At 28.3% G+C, this 19,215-nt stretch overlaps 2 protein-coding genes across 9 annotated transcripts in view; one reads left to right on the top strand and one right to left on the bottom strand.

Moving 5' to 3' along the window:
- LOC100162537 (Fanconi anemia group J protein homolog) overlaps positions 1 to 15,709 on the top strand; it is a 54,750-nt gene extending 39,041 nt beyond the window's left edge. For 2 of the 4 annotated variants that reach the window (XM_001943056.5, XM_016805522.2), the window contains 11 exons: positions 4,271 to 4,407; positions 4,481 to 4,620; positions 5,875 to 5,970; positions 6,041 to 6,158; positions 10,309 to 10,563; positions 10,787 to 10,960; positions 11,194 to 11,355; positions 11,430 to 11,750; positions 13,137 to 13,790; positions 14,364 to 14,615; positions 15,391 to 15,709. In XM_001943056.5, coding sequence (XP_001943091.2) covers positions 4,271 to 4,407; positions 4,481 to 4,620; positions 5,875 to 5,970; positions 6,041 to 6,158; positions 10,309 to 10,563; positions 10,787 to 10,960; positions 11,194 to 11,355; positions 11,430 to 11,750; positions 13,137 to 13,790; positions 14,364 to 14,615; positions 15,391 to 15,486 — 2,405 coding nt within the window. In that variant the 3' untranslated portion in view covers positions 15,487 to 15,709. The remainder of the gene's footprint in view (positions 1 to 4,270; positions 4,408 to 4,480; positions 4,621 to 5,874; positions 5,971 to 6,040; positions 6,159 to 10,308; positions 10,564 to 10,786; positions 10,961 to 11,193; positions 11,356 to 11,429; positions 11,751 to 13,136; positions 13,791 to 14,363; positions 14,616 to 15,390) is intronic. The other 2 variants (XM_003245384.4, XM_008186189.3) reach the window with 2 other exon arrangements.
- A 2,086-nt stretch (positions 15,710 to 17,795) lies between these two features.
- Positions 17,796 to 19,215, bottom strand: part of LOC100160513 (myosin 18) — a 62,227-nt gene continuing 60,807 nt past the window's right edge. For 4 of the 5 annotated variants that reach the window (XR_003839034.1, XR_510843.3, XR_001679700.2 and 1 more), the window contains one exon: positions 17,903 to 17,964. The gene's annotated coding sequence lies outside the window, so the exon portion shown is untranslated. Of the gene's footprint in view, positions 17,965 to 19,215 lie in introns of all 5 variants that reach the window. The other variant, XR_003839035.1, reaches the window with a different exon arrangement.

A 19,215-nucleotide genomic window follows, 5' to 3' on the forward strand; every position in this document is an offset into this window, starting at 1 on the left:
ACCATTGGTAAATATTTATAAAACTAAATTTTTAAATTTTTATCGTGAATCTCAAAATCCTTGGGTGAGCCCCTCTTTAAAATACGAATTTTGGAAAATTCTTTTTTATAGCGTGCACCCATAAACGGTGGTACAAAGGTACTATGAACATTTTAAGTCTCTAGATATCAATAGTTATAATAACTTTATTTTAGTCATTCAGGACACGTCCGATTATATATATATATATGTTTTTAACATCTTAAAAAAAGACGAACCGCTTTTTTATGGCATCTAAATAACAGTTACACTTATATAATAGTATATACTATATAGTATATTATATACTTAAAATGTTGTATAACTTGTTTGTATTTTTGATAAGTACTTATTAATTTATGCGTAAATTACTTGTGTTTAAAATCCCTCTATGTATAATATATACAGGGTCTTCCAAATTTCGTGTGACAAAAATGGTGGGGATTACACTGGTTCTTACGGGACAGATCTGTCTTTTGTCACACGAAATTTAGAACACCCTGTATATGTACCTATGTATAATACTATAACCTATGTAGGTATACCTAGATTCTTTTAAGAGTTAATCAACTAATAATTACGAATATTTAAAAGCACATTTCGCATTAAAAAAATATTACTGTAAAACCCATTATATAATATTTTATATCTAACCGCAATTATGGAAAAAAATACCATACATTTATAAATCAAATCTTTTTTAGGAACGTGTTCATACTTTTTCTCATATTTTATAACTCGTAAGTCTTGACTGAACCTATCGCGTAAGTCGTATTTGTGCTGCACAGACAAAAATATTGTAATTTTGTAATTTGTAATACTATATTATGTACATTGTACATATATAATAAGCCAATTTATAAACTTGGATCCGTAAATGTATCTCGCATATGATTTCAAATTGTTTACTCTGATTTAAATATTCCGATCGTGCAATAACGGTCTATTAGTGATCTATGTTATGTGTGTCATGTATGTCATCTATATCATAGGTACCGATAATCTGCAATATATTTAATTATCGAATGACGAGTTTCCAAACAGGAATATATATAAATATAAATATACATAATATTATATATTCATCGTTGACAAGTCAACTATCTAAAGTTCTATCTTTTAGATTCTTAGCGGTTACAATGGTATTTATTTTTTTTTTATCCTGTATACAAAATTTCTACCAGAAGGAGTGCTTTAATTTCAACATATAGTATCTTATATTTTAGAAAATTGGATCAAGATGGTACTTTAGAGAAGTTATTTTTCGATTTTTCGATTTTCTCAATATTTACTTAATGCCACGGGAAAAACTACCGACAAATTACAAAAATCCGCTAAAAATGGGATTTTAATTTCTAACGCTTTGTTTATCACCATAGTAATGAATAAAAAATTATAACATTATAATATTAATTCAACTTATAGGCTATAATAAATAATAACAATATAAAAAGTTCAGACTGACAAACCGTCTCCTCTCAGAATCGTTTTTCTTATACAATGATATATTGATATCAAATCATTGAATTCAAGTTTAATATAATCCATTATACATTGACTTACTTGCAACCTTACTGCACAGCAGAGCGACATCCACTTCCCCGATTTTTTTTTTTTTTTTTGGCATCAACGACTATCGGAACTGCTTAAGCATTACATCGACAGCGCCGCCATCGTTTATTAATTTTAAATGAAGGTATTTCAACTTAATTAAAAATAATAACAATTATATAACAAGGCATTTACGAATATACATTTTTTTGCGACTAATTCCGTACACCCTTGCTGCCAAGGACTATTTTCTTTAAAGTTATATTTGAAGTGTTATCTATTACCAGCTAGTGCTTACATCGTTTATACGATATTATAATTGTGCAGTATTTTAAATGACTTTTTGTAAGCTATACCTTAATAATATGAGAATCATTTTTAGATATGATATATTATCTTGATATTTTTAAACATATATGCTCTTTATCATAACTCTGCAGCTTAAAGTGATGAATTAAAATGTATAATACTTTACTCACTTTACTAAGTAATATGTATATAATTATTATGTAGCTTGTATTTTATATTTTCAAAAGTGTATACCTAAAAATATATATATTTAAAACGTTGTTTAAAAGATTGAGACTTTTATTCATTTATTATGTAAATCTGTGATGTAATACAAAAGAATGAATTATATTTTGTTAAAGTAAAACAAGTACTTATGTTATATGTATACAATTCAACCCTTGTCGTTCTATTAATGCTTAAGAGTCAGCAAACAAATTTTAATTCAAAGACGTATAAGTGTGTAACTTGAAGATTAATCTCAGGAAGTCATTAAAAACTAAACATTATTTTGTTTCAGAGAAGGAAATTAACTTCTAAAACACTTGTGTTGCTTGTTAATTATAGCATCTTCTGGCCAGATTGTTGAACACTTAAATATAAACTGAATAGAGTTTTCTATAGTTAATTTAATAAACCAACATTTATATAAACCTGCAGGACATTTATTTTTTAATTTTTTGTCTTAAAAAACTGGAATATGATGCTATTATAAAATGAAAATGTTTTTTTTAACTAAGCCGTCATAATATAATACCATCACAATGTGTAATTTACTTATAGGTATATATTTAAATATTTAAGAATTTTACTACCTACTTCAATTAATCAATCCTATATTAATGTCATTCTATATATCTATATACTTTTGTAATTTACAGGATGTAATGTTTAACAGAAAGAACTGACAAATAAAAATTAAAAATTGGTACAAGTTAAACGTATGCGGAAAATTATGGAAATTATACATAAGGATAACTAATAATTTAAGATTTACTTTAGTCTGAAAATTCTCATAAAGAATATATATTGAAAAAGGTTTTTACGTTTCGAATTAATTTAGGCACTCACTCCAAAAAAATCTTGATATTTTAAAGAAATTGGAAAAAAACAAACTACTTGATTTAAATAAATGTTTTTACTATAAACATTTTCTAAGTATTAGATTTAGAAATTGATCATAAAAACTATGGCTATTTTGAATTTTTTTATTTTTTTTTTATTTTAGGATTAAAAAAAATATGTACAGTATATATGTGTGCAAGTGTCTATGAATTGAATATCAAAAAAAAATATTTAATAATGGTTAGAACAAAATATGTTATTTAATTTGTCGGGTCATTCTGTTACATCTTGTACCTATATACCCTACCTAATATGCAGTTAACAGTATTTTAACTGACTGACTTCGATATTTTTAACGATACTACAAAACGAACTTATTGGCTATATTATTGTACCTATACGGCTATACCTATAAATTAAAAAAAATGTTACAGTTGTAACAGTGAGAGTATATACCTATACATATTTTTTTGTTGCATTTACTATTCTATGCTATCATTATGATATCAATATAATATGGTATTTCGACATATCGGTTTACCGTGGATACAAATGTTTATATATTTTCGACATAATTTAATATAAGTACACAAAGTATAAATAATATAATATAGGCACATGTTAACATATAGTAGGTATATTGTCTTTGAAAGGTTCAACTCTGAACGGTCGATGTTGATCCGACACGTGAGTACGTGACTTCGTTATACAGTATAATGCCAGCAGAAATATGTTGCATCACTTGCATCCTATATGTTATAATAATTATTATGTAGCTTGTATTTTATATTTTCAAAAGTGAATACCTATACAGAATCAATTTTAAGTTAATTAAAATTTAAAATATATACGCATGTTCGTATATAGTCGTATATATTTATTGAATATGTCGCTGTGATGAAGGAAGAGTACGGTGCACTGTTTTTGCTTGTTACTCGACGTCATCTTTCTTTGTTCTTCTATACTTTAACCGAGGCGAATAAAAAAAAAATTAAAAAAATAAACCGAGAGAAAATTCTTATAATAACTTCTATATCAAGCAAATATCCTCCCTGGGGGGCTTTTCACAAAAGGATTTTTGTGAAACCCTCCGGTTTGTCATTATTAAAAATAAATGGGGAAGGAAAACGCGATTAATAATATCCCCACAGGGCGCAAGCAGTATATGGCGTATAATATCCGTTCCGGATAAGCTTGAATCCGTTTACATACAAACGAAAAGTTGGCTATCATCGGATGATATTTGCCCCCTCTTTGCCTTCATCCGCCGTTAATGCTGCACCGCATTCAATTATAATATCGGACGTCTTCGCCTTGCGAATATTTTATGTTTTTTTTTTTTTTACAGAAACGAATATTTCACCCACTAAAAATAAAGGATCATGTGTGTCAACGGTCATCACTATTAGCGATGATTCGGAAGAAGAAATGGCCGTATTTAAACAGCCTGGTAAAAAGAGAAAAATAAATAACAGCAGAGATTTAGTAAGTGGATTTTTGTGACCAGGTATAATGAACAGAGAGAACATTTAATTTATTATATTTGTTCTGTTTACGGGACGTTTCCAACGGCAAGAGCATGTCAAACGACGAATCAATAATGACCAATGACTCCAGCGCTAACAACAGTTTGATGACAGAAGACGAAGACGAAAAAATCGAACCTCAAATAGAAACTAATATGCCGAAAAAATCTAGGTAACATATTTTAAGCAGTATTATTATTTTACAATTCGCCGCTATATAGCAATATATTATCTAACAACAATGCATTGTTTAGTTTTTGTTGTGAAAGAAATTTAAAATATTTTTCCTCAACGTATAATATGATTTAGCTCCATATTATAACGCTATATTCAATTCAATTATTTTAGTTTTAAATTAATTTTATTTTGCTTTTGTAATATAATTATGTAGGAAGTAAATTATATTACATTTTTAATTTACCCTATCATGCTATATAAAAAAAATAAATACGTTTGTCGGCGCGGGGATGCTGAGTTACATTTTTTTAGAGATGGGAATTAAAAATAACTATCACCAACCTCTACACGTTAGTAAACCTTGGCAAATTACTGATTTCTAATAAGCTCTAATAAGCACTAAAAAATGACAATACATATTTTTCATAAATTATTTTTTAAATACTTGCTTACATTTTAATATTATATCACATTTATTATTTTTTATAATAGGTTTATATATACTATGATTAACACCGTACCTAATTATTTTTAATATATCGTGCGAAAAAATATTGACATAGACTCCGATGTAGTTATTTTAACGAGTACTTAATATGTTATAATAAATTATATAGTTCGTACGAGTCTTGAAAATTTGAAATTATTTGAAATATAATATCTATATGATTTTTAATTTTAAATACCTGTTAGATTTTAAAATGTATTTCAATGTTTCTCATATACGTTTGTTTTACAGAAATTTAAATAAATTAGCATATATATTTGTATATAGATAAGTAGGTACAGTAATTTTTTATGGGCATTTGAAACTCAAATTTTTACAACATTGGATGTTTAAAATACATTATTTCATCAAACGGTTTTAGTTAATTTATTGTAATTCAAAAAACACTAACCATAATCATTTGAAACGTCCTGCAATTACCTACTTATATTATCATTTTATAATTTACTACTTAAATCATAAATATGGTAATTTGTAATATTAAACGAAATAAATACTTATATATAGATAAAACTATCAGATTACGAAATATTGAAATTTAATAAAATAACTTATACAAATAATTGTTTCACCGTATTTTTACGTTACAAAATTGAAAATATACAATTTAAATATTAAAATTTTAAAATTATTACTTATAAAAGTAATAATATTAGTACCATATGGCATATACCTACAATAAATTCTAATTTCGCATGTACTCATTTTTAATTGTTAATTTAAGATATTTTTTTTATTTAGACCAGTTATCCCTGTGATATACTTCTGTACGAGAACTCATAAACAAATTGAACAGGTTATCAAAGAGTTACAAAGAACTAGTTTCAATACAGCCAAGTAAGTTGAGATAAAAACATGTCTTATTTATTATAACAAAATATAATGTATTTATTTACTCTTCGTTTAGGAGTTGCGTGTTAGCTAGTCGCGAACACACATGTATTCAAGATTCTAATATATACTACCCCCAGATATCATACAAATCAAAAACCGAACTATGTAGGGATTTATTAGATCCGAAAGCGGTAAGTGTACGATTCAGATGCATCGGAATTTATTACATCCCGTTGAATGTTTATATATACGATTCCATGTGTATTGTTAAATACAAAACAAACGCATTATTCTTAACATCGAAACGAGACCCCAACTAAATATAATTGTAACTGGTTTAGAAAAACATTTGTGTACCTACCTATACACTTTGAATCCTTATTGGCCATTGTTATAATAAATGCCGGTGGGCATTGACAATTGAAAGCGCAATAAAATGTACCGTATCACATTTCATCGGTAGGTATGGGTAGTTGGTACACAAAATGCTGCAAAAATATTACTATTGACGGGTTTTGTTAGTTATTAATGGGGGGAAACATTATGGGATATTTTGATTAATAGTATTTAGTTCAAGACTTCGAGTATCATAACGTGATAAGATCGTAACACAATTCAATAATGCATGATTAATAATTATATATTAATATATTATAACAAATTAAACAGTATACTATATTTTGAAACTAGAGAATTTACAGACGGGATACTACTTAATGATTATTAATACAAATTAAAAGTGCCAGTAACCAGCTAGTTTGGAGATAACAGATATTAGATACGATTATGTTCATTAAAAAGTATTACAATTAGAACATGAAGGTATTCATTTCAAAATTATGTGTGATTTTTTATGACAGTTATCATCTTTTAAAGCAGTACAAATGCCTATATTTTCAACTTTAAGGGTGGTCTTTGGTAAAAAATTGGATCGACTTGGTATTTTGTGATCAGAATTAAAAAAATTCGTATACATTTTTAAAAGATTGGGGAAAAAAATACATAGTAGATTTTTTTTTATAAGCAATTGAAATTCAAATTTTAACAAAATTAGATATTGAAACAAAGAATAAATATTTTAGTTATCTTATTGTAACTCACAAATATTATTTGTGTAGACAAATTACCCCGTTTTACAGTAAGTCAGTAGTCACTCAAAAGTTAATTATATATCGTATAGGTATTATATAAATATGTATACAATATATAGTGTACCTATACTAGATATGTATACCTATATTAACTATTAAAATAATTAAAAATAATGCATCTTATATTTTTAGTAAAATTAATTCAACCTACTGTTATTACTGTTTTAGATTGTAGTACTAGCAATATAAATATTTCTTAAAATTTGCTTAGTGATATTACAGACTTATATCCCTATCCTTGCTCACAATAAACGTTTTTCGAATACAATGGTTATTATTATAATTGAATTCAAATTTAAGGCTGTTGAAAGCATACTATTTTAAGAGGTCGGATTTACTAAATATTCTATGTCCACCGGTGAGTGATGTTTGCTGTGTTTGTAGTGACTGATCATTAGTGTGCGTGAGTTTATTGTTTTATTAGTATAGGTTAGACCAAATACATTTTTTTTTTCAAAATTCACATTTATTTTAGTGTTACTAAGAAAATTCGAAATTCCATTTCATAAATAATCTAGAAAAGAGAATAAGGAATTCAATTATTTTTTCAAAATTAAAATTGGACTTCTGGAAGTATAATTTTTTTCCGCTTGAGGTTTATTGGTTTTAATGCTCTAAAAAACGGCCAGTTTTTCACAGCCACATATTATACTTTACAGTGACTTACTCATGACGAGATACACTCCACACCTTCTTTACAACAGTGATTATTTATTGTTCATTATGAAGCAAAAACTACAGTGTTTATCATTCTATTTAAAACAAAATATAATGTAAATAATACATAAAACTATATTAGGCAGTTAAGCTTTTAACTTTACAGTACTAATAAAAATACTATAACTATAGGGTTGCGAATTTGTAGAAAAATGTATAATTTTTACCACAGAACAATAACTGATGGTATAATATAGATTTCTAAACAGAAAGTTTGAATTAGGTACTATTATGAAGTAAATTTTGAATATATTATTTTGCAATTTTGCATTTTTTGAAAATTTTGCGTCAACTAAAACGTTTTTGTTTCGTCTTGATTATATTTTATAACATTTTTACGTAGGTAAAAAGTACACATACTTAAGAGATTTTTTTATTTATTAAATTATGAATATTATGTATTATGCATTTTTTACTGTATTTCTGAGATTTTAAGTGCATTTAATACAAGACATTTTATACACAATAATCTGTTTAAAATAAAATCGTAAATTATTTCAATTTATACAGATTATAAAGGAATAAAAAAATGTATTAACATTTCACTGCTAATTTTATACAGAGTTTCAGTTTCAATATATTTAACAACTATAGTTGTACCGCCGTTATCACAATATATATCAACTTTTACATAGAACAAAATATTTTTTAAAAATTCACTTGTTTTTGATATTATTTATTTTGAATACCTCAAGCATATTATTATTATTTTATAAAGTCTTTGACCGATGTTCTGTAATATTTATTATTTATATCTCTTCTAAATTTTAGAGAAAACTTAACAACTTTCTGATAGTGTGATTAACCGTGTTAATAACATTTTGTAGAAAAATTATGTGGAGAAATTTATGTAGTTTAGTATCATTAGTTTAAATACTAGAGTAAATTAATTAAATAACAAATTTAAAGGCAACTGTTACAACATCCGTTTCATTTAAGAGGTTTTTAGTACTTATATTTTAAATCTAGGTTATGTTAGAGTTAGGTTAAGTAAGTGCCTATGTTAAATATTAAAATTAAAAAAAAGGTGGGTAAGTGGATGTCGCTCAGCTCGTACAGTAGGTTACAAGTGGGTCACTGTATAATGGATAGTATTAAATTTGAATTCAATGATATAATATCACTGTATAAGAAAAACGATTCTAAGCGGAGACGGTTTGTCAGTCTAGATATTAGACATACATATTATAGGTATACTTATCTATAGTACCTATTATTAATAATTTTCAAATTAATCATATTACAATATCCATTAGGTAACGCGTTATACATCAACAACAAACCGTGGTACTATCATAGATATATAATAGTATACTTTAGAAGTTTCAAGTACCCATAAATAATATTATACAATCACAACAAAATAACTAAAATAGTTATTCCAGGTTTTTTAATATGTAATCCAAATTTTTTTTCGACATTTTTTTTTTTGATAAAGGTAGATTATCCTATAAGTAATTTTGTATTACATTTTAAAATCTTAGATTTAAAAAGAAAATTTTTTACGAATTATTAACTCAAAATAATATGCTAATTTTCGTGATTTTTACATATTGTGTCAATTTTTGAACTTTAAATGCTAATAAAAAAAAAAACTGTGACTAAGGATTTTTAATATTTTTTAAATCTCATTGTAACAATATAGTAGGAGCCTTGTATTAAATTTTCAAGTATTTTTACTCAACAAATAAAGTTTTATTGACATTCATAGAAAAAAAAACTAATTAAATTGGAAACTGAAATTGTCCGGAAACAGCTCAAAACAAATCAAAATATTTTGAAAATGTTATCGTGTATAGAAAATGGAAATATAAACAACCATTGAAAATTTCATGTATCTACGGTCATTTGTTTTAAAGTTACACCAAATACCAAATTCAATTTTGTGAAAAATCGATTTTGCGTAAAAATTGCCGTTTTTCCTTAATTTTTCTTTTGTTTTTCACGGCGCTTTTGAAAATTACTGGGAATTTTAAATTTTGACCTCCCCAATGCACCAACAATATTTACTTTCCAATCGAACAAGATACTGAAGTTGATAATCGAAGCATTATTTCGACTACTTATCGTGTACACAGACACAAAAAAAAAAAAAAATATAAAAAAAAATATAAAAACACACATCATTGTAAAATCAATACATTCATCGTTCCACTCAGGATGCTCAAATTTAGACGTGTTAAACCTGAACGTAAATTCGATAAATATGTAACGCGTTTATAAGATTTAAAATACAAACGTGGTTGTAACTTGTAAGCGTAATGTTCTCCTAAAAATAACTAATACAGTAATAACTGCAATTAACTATTGAGTAATTATACTAATATAATTTACTCGTATAGTTACTATTATTTTCAATAATGACCAAGTACCTATATTTTGAAATCCTATTCATCTTAGTATAATATAAAATTGTAGAATTTCAAAATGACAACGGAATAAATTTGTTTGAGTTATTTGCGTTCCATTACAGAGACGGAGAAATTCGATAAAGTTCAGAAGAACAATTGATAGGTGTAGTTATTACGATAACGGTGGCGTGAAAATAAGCACTTATGGCCAATTAGCCAAATTCGGAGTGGAATCTGTTTGGGATATCGAAGACATAGTGCGTTTGGGCATTTCTAAAAAATCTTGTCCGTACTACGGTACACGATTGTTGCTCAAAACTGCCGAAATCGTCTTTTGTCCCTACAATTATATCATCGATCCGGTTATCAGAAATACAGTAAGTAATTACATTATACTTCAGTAGTTCAGTATGTACGACGTTCTTATTCTACGTCGTAATACCCATAATTGTGTATGGTTAATATATATTATATAACATATACTAATTTTGTCTGTATAAAATATATACCTTTACTATCTATCGCCTGATATTATTTTCGTTGACTCGAATTATTTTCGTAGTCCGATTGACCAATATATTGACTAATTTTTGTTTTAAGATGAACTTGAAACTAAAAGGCCACGTGATAATAGTTGACGAAGCTCATAATATCGAGGATCAATGCCGCGAAGCCGCAAGCCTGCAATTGGATCAGACGAATATGAATTTGGCCAAAGCGGACTGCGAAAAAGTATATAAGTCTTGCAGCAATTCACTGTCGTACTCAAGGCTGGTAAGTGTTTATTATGTCTATACGGCTATATATTCGTATATTACATATCATTATCAATTAATAATTATCATTGTTACAATTTGTAAAATCGTTATAGTGTATACGCGCACGTACGATTTTAATACACATTGGCATAGGTATATATTATGAACTTTACTTACGTAATAATTAGATATCAATATTTATTATAGTTAATACAATATAATGTATAAAACTTTTATCGGTTGCTATAGGCTCGATATTTGTCCGAGTTATCAAAGTGGATCGATCAAAAGTCTAACGATATTAAAACTTACGACGATTATAATCGCGGCGTTGTATCATGGACTGGGACATACACCATAGCCAGTTTTGATGATTTTGGTATTGGGTTGACGGCCTTCGAAAAGTTCAAAGTGTGTATATAATCCAAAATCAAGATTGCAACCATCGGTTTAACCACAAATCATTATTTTTTTGTTTTTTTCAGAAAGATTGTGAAACAGTTTTGGCTGATTCGGCCGAAGAAAGTGAACCCGACGATACGAAAATGGATACAAAAGATAATGGGGAAAATGAACTGGTAGAAAAAGAAGATAGTGATTTGGTAGAAAAAGATGAAGATGAAACGCTAGAAAACCGTTCGTCCCAAGATAATGTCGATGCGGCAATTACAAATGCGACTAAAACTTTATTGTCGTCGATTTGTTCGGTGTTTAGTTTGTTATATGATGAGAAGTACAAATTTGATTACCACGTTTCTCTAGAGAAGATCATGGAATTAAAGAAATATGAACACAAAGATCGAAATGTATGTCATATATAGCTTTTTATTGAAACATATAGAAAACAATACATTAACTATAAATTATAAGTACAGCGGGCATTGAGGGGGCTTGATCAATCCATACAAACGGTTTACGGATTATTTTAAGGTGACTAATCCAGTATTAAGGTATTTATTTTCCTTAGGTAGGTACTTACCATCAGACGTGTAGGAGTATACCATAGGTAAGGCTCGGAAAGGATAAACAATTAAACAAACGTTAAAACATTTAAAAAATGTCGTGTAGTTACTCAAATTTATTACCAACGGAATTCGAATAATGGCGAAAAAATAACTAATAAGAAAAGGTATAGTGTATAACTCGAAGATTTGCAATGGTATTGTTTTTTCAAAAGATCATAAATTCATAAATCATATTTAATAATTACTGATTAGTGATTACTGATAAGTGATAACTGTAGGTATAGTTTTGTTTCTTTTAGAATACTCATTTTTTGACTTTTGATTTGGTCTCAGTCTGATTTGTTGTGGAATGTGGGTCGATTTAGTTTAATTCTACCCATTATCTAAGTATAAAATGGTAATTTAATTTTTAATATCAAGATGATAAAGATTTAGATTATATAATTGAGTATAGACAATAATAATATTGGCGATATGATTGGATGTATGTATAATGGGAAATGAGTGCAACTTAATATGTTCTAAATATTTATTATTTTCAATTTTGCTTACAAACTGTTTATACAAATACTTATAAGTTATTTTGAATTCAAATTGTCTGTTGGTTATTCTTGCCCATGCATGTATGTTTTTATTGTTTTCACCATTATTTTTTAATACATTAACATATATTATTTGCATCGCATCATATAATAATCATAATTTGTTAATGGATCCACCATAGAGCATAATAATATTATGTATCATGTATCATGCACGCATGTATATTGTATATACTATAATAATAATATTGGCAATATGATTGTATGTATGTATAATGGGAAATGAGTGCAACTTAATATGTTCTAAATATTTATTATTTTCAATTTTGCTTACAAACTGTTTATACAAATACTTATAAGTTATTTTGAATTCAAATTGTCTGTTGGTTATTCTTGCCCATGCATGTATGTTTTTATTGTTTTCACCATTATTTTTTAATACATTAACATATATTATTTGCATCGCATCATATAATAATCATAATTTGTTAATGGATCCACCATAGAGCATAATAATATTATGTATCATGTATCATGCACGCATGTATATTGTATATACTATATAGGTTTATAGTATAGAACAGCTATATAGGTAGGTACCTATATCATGTATAAACTTATATTTTGATACAATATTATATACTATAAAAATGTGGCTTATGATTATTCTCTTGACACTGCGCAGATGAAGACGACGGGCATAGGCGGTTGGATAAATGCTGCGGCGCAACCTGACGACTCGCGCCCTGTATGGAAAAACGTCATCAGTTTCCTATGCTTAAATCCGGCAGCCGTGTTTGGAGAACTCAAATCGACGGCCCGCACCATAATTCTTACATCCGGCACCCTATCGCCGATGCAGTCCTTCCAATCCGAGCTCGGCACTCAGTTCCCGATCGCCCTGGAAGCTGGTCATGTAATCAAGCCAGACCAGTGTTGGGTGTCGTCGGTGAGCGTCGGGCCGGACGGGACGGACCTCAACGGGCAGTACCGGAACATTAACACGTATAATTACCAAGATGAAATGGGAAAAGTGTTGTGGGACGTGTGCGCCGCCGTTCCGCATGGCGTGTTGTGTTTCATGCCATCCTATATGCTTATGGAAAAACTGTACAGCCGATGGCAGGTGACTGGCCAACTAAACCGCCTTAAACAAATTAAGGTGGTCATGTGTGAGCCCCGGCGAGGCGACCAGCTTGAAGAGTTAATGACGAAGTATTATGCGGCCGTCCGTGGGGACGAGAAGGGACCAAGCGGCGCGCTCTTCCTGGCCGTATATCGTGGAAAAATTAGTGAAGGGCTGGATTTCTCTGACAACAACGCCCGAGCGGTGGTGGCTGTAAGTTACGACTCGCGCGAACGTAAACAAACACACGAGCTCGCGTAGTGAGGGAATACGTCATATATATTATTTTAAAATTAGTTATGCGTGTTTAATGTGCGTTTACTTTCACATCGAACACGGTTCGTTCTATTTCGAAAACTATAATGATGTTTTGGGGAAATTTGAAATATTTGAGACGTTTTATATTGACATGATTTTTTGCACTAATTATGTTGTTGGTGAACGATGAATCAATTAAATTCTATAAACTTTTTTTAACGACTATAGGCTTTATTTTTAGTTTTTAAGTACCTAAATGTATTATAAAACTATATAAAAATATAATATTAAGTATGAATATAAATTACTGACTCGATATTACATTTGAAACAAATTGGCGCTTTCGTTTTATTTTTGTCAGAGTTGGAAAGCGTATAACGAAAAACAAAAAGATGCGCATATCTACTCTCTATAGACCTGTCTCTTCTCTGTACATTAACGTTGTTGACACGTAATAAGTCATAATACAGTCTTCGTGGAGATTCGTTTGATTATATTAATTTTGTAAAGTTTTATTTTTTGTTTTAGGTCGGGATTCCATTTCCAAACTATAAGGATGCGGCCGTAACCCACAAAAAAGATTATAACGATAAACACCACAAGAACAAAGGTCTGTTGCCCGGCTGGGAGTGGTATCAGATTCAGGCCTACAGAGCGTTGAACCAAGCACTCGGACGGTGTATCAGGCACAGGAACGATTGGGGCGCTATCCTGCTAGTGGACAGCAGGTACGAGCAGCCCAAGAACCTGTCCGGGCTGTCGAAATGGATAAGAGGAAGGGTAACGACGATTGTCTGTTTATGTACTCACTATTTATGTAGTCGTGTGATCAGCGGCTTAATTAGGATTAACTGCACACACTCGGAATTAAAAAATCCGCTAGACCCTAATTTTTATGAATTTTAATGGACCCCATACTCTCAAAAGATAATATTTAATCTTTAGTAAATATCTTCTTAAATATCCTTTTATAATATTTAACTTAGGAAATGATAATTTAGCATTGGTAGATGTAACGAGAATTGTTGAGAAAACTACAGAGCAACTAGAGTATAGAGTATAGACTATAGATACATACCTCATGAGGAAAACTTACTGTTAAAGAATGATTTTTTTTTATTATAAGTTCACTGATTGAAGTAAGTGTTTTGATATTATTTTTTAGAGCAAATCGAATAATTAGAATTTCACTAATAATTAATATTTCCGACATTTAAAAAATTTCATTTTTGAGAATAAAGTTTTTAGATTTTTATTTCAACAATTCTGATCCTTCGAAGTTATTAGAAAGATGTAAGATAAAGATGCTTGTAAGACAGTAAATTTTTTATAATAATTTAAAAATAATTATAATTTAAGAATTACAACAAGAAAATAATCATATTAAAATGAAATCTTAATTATTTTTTTCAAAAGAATTATTTAAATTGTTTCCATTATATTTTCTGAGGCCCCTTGTACTTGTGGGTCCGTCGTCTTTTGCCCATCGTGCCACCGTATTGTTATGCCCCACTGCGTACGATTTGATTACAGCCATTTATTTAATGTTTTTCAGGTCGAAAGAAACAATTCGTGGTCGACGATCGTGACCAAACTCAAGAACTTTGTAGAGACCAGACAGTATGAAGACTCTATTGCAGCCCTAACTTGATTATATTTTGTACATTCTCATGAGGGACTTATCCAGCACTCCTAACTTATTATTCTCGTACCTTAGTAATAGTTTTCTTCTTATTGGTGGTTATCATTAGGAAGTAAAATACGCAAATATAATATTTATTTTTGTATTACCTACATACGTGTTTAATCCTTTAATTATAAGATATGGTTATTTATTTTTAAAACCTAGTAATATATTATTTTTAAGTATTCAACACTGCACATCATTTTTTTTTTTGACTTGTAATTACCAAATTTGTTATTTAAATTTCAAAACAAAACTTGAGAAATCTTTATATTCATTGTATTCTTCAATGATAAAATGTTTAAGTATTTAACTCAACGAACTGATATTTTATAAACTATTATTTTTACTCTTTAAAATAGAATAAATAACTTTATTAATAATCGGGTATTGAGGTATTGAGTTCTTTAATTGTAGATATTGCATAAAGAAATGTATACCTTAGGCGACTAAATAGAGTCGCCTTAAACATAATATATTCTAAAACTTTTTTCAACAAATGATCAAAAATGTTTGTTATAACTAGAAAAAGGTTTGAAAACAATTTTTAAAGCGATATTTATGTTTCTAAATTTGGAATATATTACTTTTTTTTCACACTAAGGTATTGACGACGTACCTGTTGCACTTTTTAATACAAATTTTAATTTTAGGGAAGTCTGTGGTGGAAGGAATTCAGAGCGAACTTCAAAATTAAACTAGATAGTTTACGGCACCGCCAAGTAACAATTTAGCCAAAAAAAATGTGCAAAATGTTTAATCTAACTAGGAAAGGGTTTGAAAACAGTTTTTAAAGCGACGTTTATCTTACTTAGATTTTTAAAAATAAGAAGCTTATTTTAACATCTCAAACTGCGCTATTCTATTTATTTTAATGGCGATCAATAAAAAAATCGATAATTTTTTATGGCTATAAAGCTCGAAGTGTCAAAATGTTATCAAGTATAATAAATACTTATTAACATCTGGGGGGATATTTAAAGGATCGATGGTCAATAATTTTTGAATTAAACCAAAAAAACAAAAATTGTCTAAAATTTGTCTAAAATTGGTATTGCTTTGCTCCGATTCTAAAATATCAAGAATCAAAGTATGTACAGTATGTGTACTGTGTAGGTATTATTTTGATTATAATTTACTAGTTGGATATTTAATATAAATACGAATATAAATGCGACGTTTTCTTCTAATAAATATTTATTTCAAAACTTGTATTTAATATTGTTTTGTTTTTAATTATGTTACACTACTTGGTCATAGTTTAATAAATTATCATCCAATACCCACTCATCAAATTATGTATGTGTTGCTGAAGCTAAGATCGCCGTCACTGCAGGGTGTAGGTTATTTAAAAACAAATAACTGTAAAATTGCTTAACTTTGGCATCCGTCAGTTTTACTTCCCTTTTATGTATCTGATTAGAGTACCTGCATAATTGATAATATATTATATACTCTTACATTATTTTAGCGATGCCAGTAGGTATACATAGACCTGTAGACCCACGTCATAGCTTATTGTTTGACAAATTCAGTGAAATATTAAATCAACAACAAATTTCTAACTGTATGGATGAAGGGGCTATATAGATATGTAGATCTATTTGTACATTTAACCAAAAAAAATTTACTAATTAAAAAAAAAAATAACATGTATCGTTATCAGGGAGTTAAACCGGGTGCGACTTTCGTGGTAAAAATATAATATTTTAACTGAACTAGAAACAAACAACACAGTAAACACGAGGGTGATCCATCGACCATAGTCACCACCCTTTTATATTCTTATAATAATGTATCTATGACGACATAATTGAACATATAAATGTCAAAATATAATTTATATTGATTCCATTTAAGATTTAGTACTCATATCAAAAAAATAAAGAATTTATCAAATATTCAAATAAATTTTGTCTACCGAAAGTCTGACAATACAAATTAGTAATTACTGAAGTGTCTTATACCATGTCAGTAACCAAGAATGTAATATTAAGTAATCGTTTTCAACAACAATAAACTTTAAAGTTTAAATAGCTGAAAATATTTCTATTTTTTTTTTCTATTTATGTGTGTCCTCATTATTAAGTCCATAATACGAGTATTACAGAATAAAATCAATTATTGCCTAAAGACTTTATTTTTATGTTTGTCTTGTTAGTTTTTAATAACAGCATTTATTAAAAACCAATTAATACAATCGCAAGAATACATGAATATAAAAATGAACAAACAATGACATAATTTAACGCGTGTTAAAAAATGTAATTTGAATATTTTATTTACACAATTCTCTATATTTAATTAGGTAAATATTCGGTGGGTATAATAAAACATTGAAATATTTTGATGGCTTGCAACTTTTTCAAAATCTTCGTTTTTTAATACTTCACAACTCGTGTACTTTCCTTAAACGCGGATACCTGGTCGCTGGTGCCTGGTGCCCTACATTGAAAAGAAACATAGTATAATAGTACGCCAATGTCAATTGGAACTTCTAAATATCTATGAATAAGGATATATGATTTGTAAGGTTCGGATTTCGATGCGTTTGCATATTTTTTCTGGGATACTGGGCATCACGGTGTTTTTCAAGATACAAATGTGTTTCATATTAACGAATACCGACACACTATATGCTAACAACAAACTTTATTTTGGGGCATTTTTTGCAATTTTCGAGTTTTTTGACGTTTAAGTGTACTTTTAAATTTTTAGGGCATAATTTTTTTTTCTTTTATAGGTCATTTTTAAACCTATTTTTAGTAATATTACCTAAACAAATAAATATAATAATAGGTGCAATTTCAGTTTTTGACTTAGATGGGCTTTACATATTTAAATGAAACAGACCCGTTGGTGGCTCAGCCCCCCACACTCCATTATGGTAAAATACAATAGGTACTCTATTTTAATATTATATAACCTAAGTAATATATATTTTTTCTCAACCACTTTTCTATATGTAATGTATGTATTATAATTATAGTGTACCTATACATCTACCTACCTATTACTACTGCTAATACTTATGAAATATATTTTTTAAACAAATTCACAACATTTAGTTACTTATAAATAATATATTACAATTGTAACCGAAATTGGAAATCTATAAAAATAAATACTTCTATCAAGTATTGACTATATTCTTGACAAATTTAAATGTTATCAGTAATATGTTATATGGTAATACCTAATTTGTAATACTATTATTAAACTTTTGTTATGTTCTGAGGGTGGATCCGATTATATATATTATCGAAAACACGTGAATAATGAATCGTTCTTTAAACTTTATACAATAATTACTTCAAACATTTATTATATTAGTAGATTGGAAAATGAATAAAGGATTTAATACTTCAATTAAAATACATTTTTTTGGAGGGGCTAAATTTAGTATTGGAGGGGAACCTCCAAGTTTCCCATACATTTCGCCTATGAATATAATATATAAATATTAAATACACACGTTGTACTCAAACATGTAGCAACATAAGGTAATCTGTTTTTTAAATAAAACGATTTACAAAAATATTTTGATTTCTGAAGAACTCCGTGGTAAATTGCAGGGAATTTTTTTTAGGACTTCTTTTATAGTTTAAGGCCATAAATTCATTTTTTGAAAGGGCATTTTTCGTTATTTTTAGGTCATTTAAATCCGAACCCTAGTGATTCATATAGGGTTGAGAT

Source organism: Acyrthosiphon pisum, chromosome A1, assembly GCF_005508785.2.
Source record: "Acyrthosiphon pisum isolate AL4f chromosome A1, pea_aphid_22Mar2018_4r6ur, whole genome shotgun sequence".
Classification (NCBI taxonomy): domain Eukaryota; kingdom Metazoa; phylum Arthropoda; class Insecta; order Hemiptera; family Aphididae; genus Acyrthosiphon; species Acyrthosiphon pisum.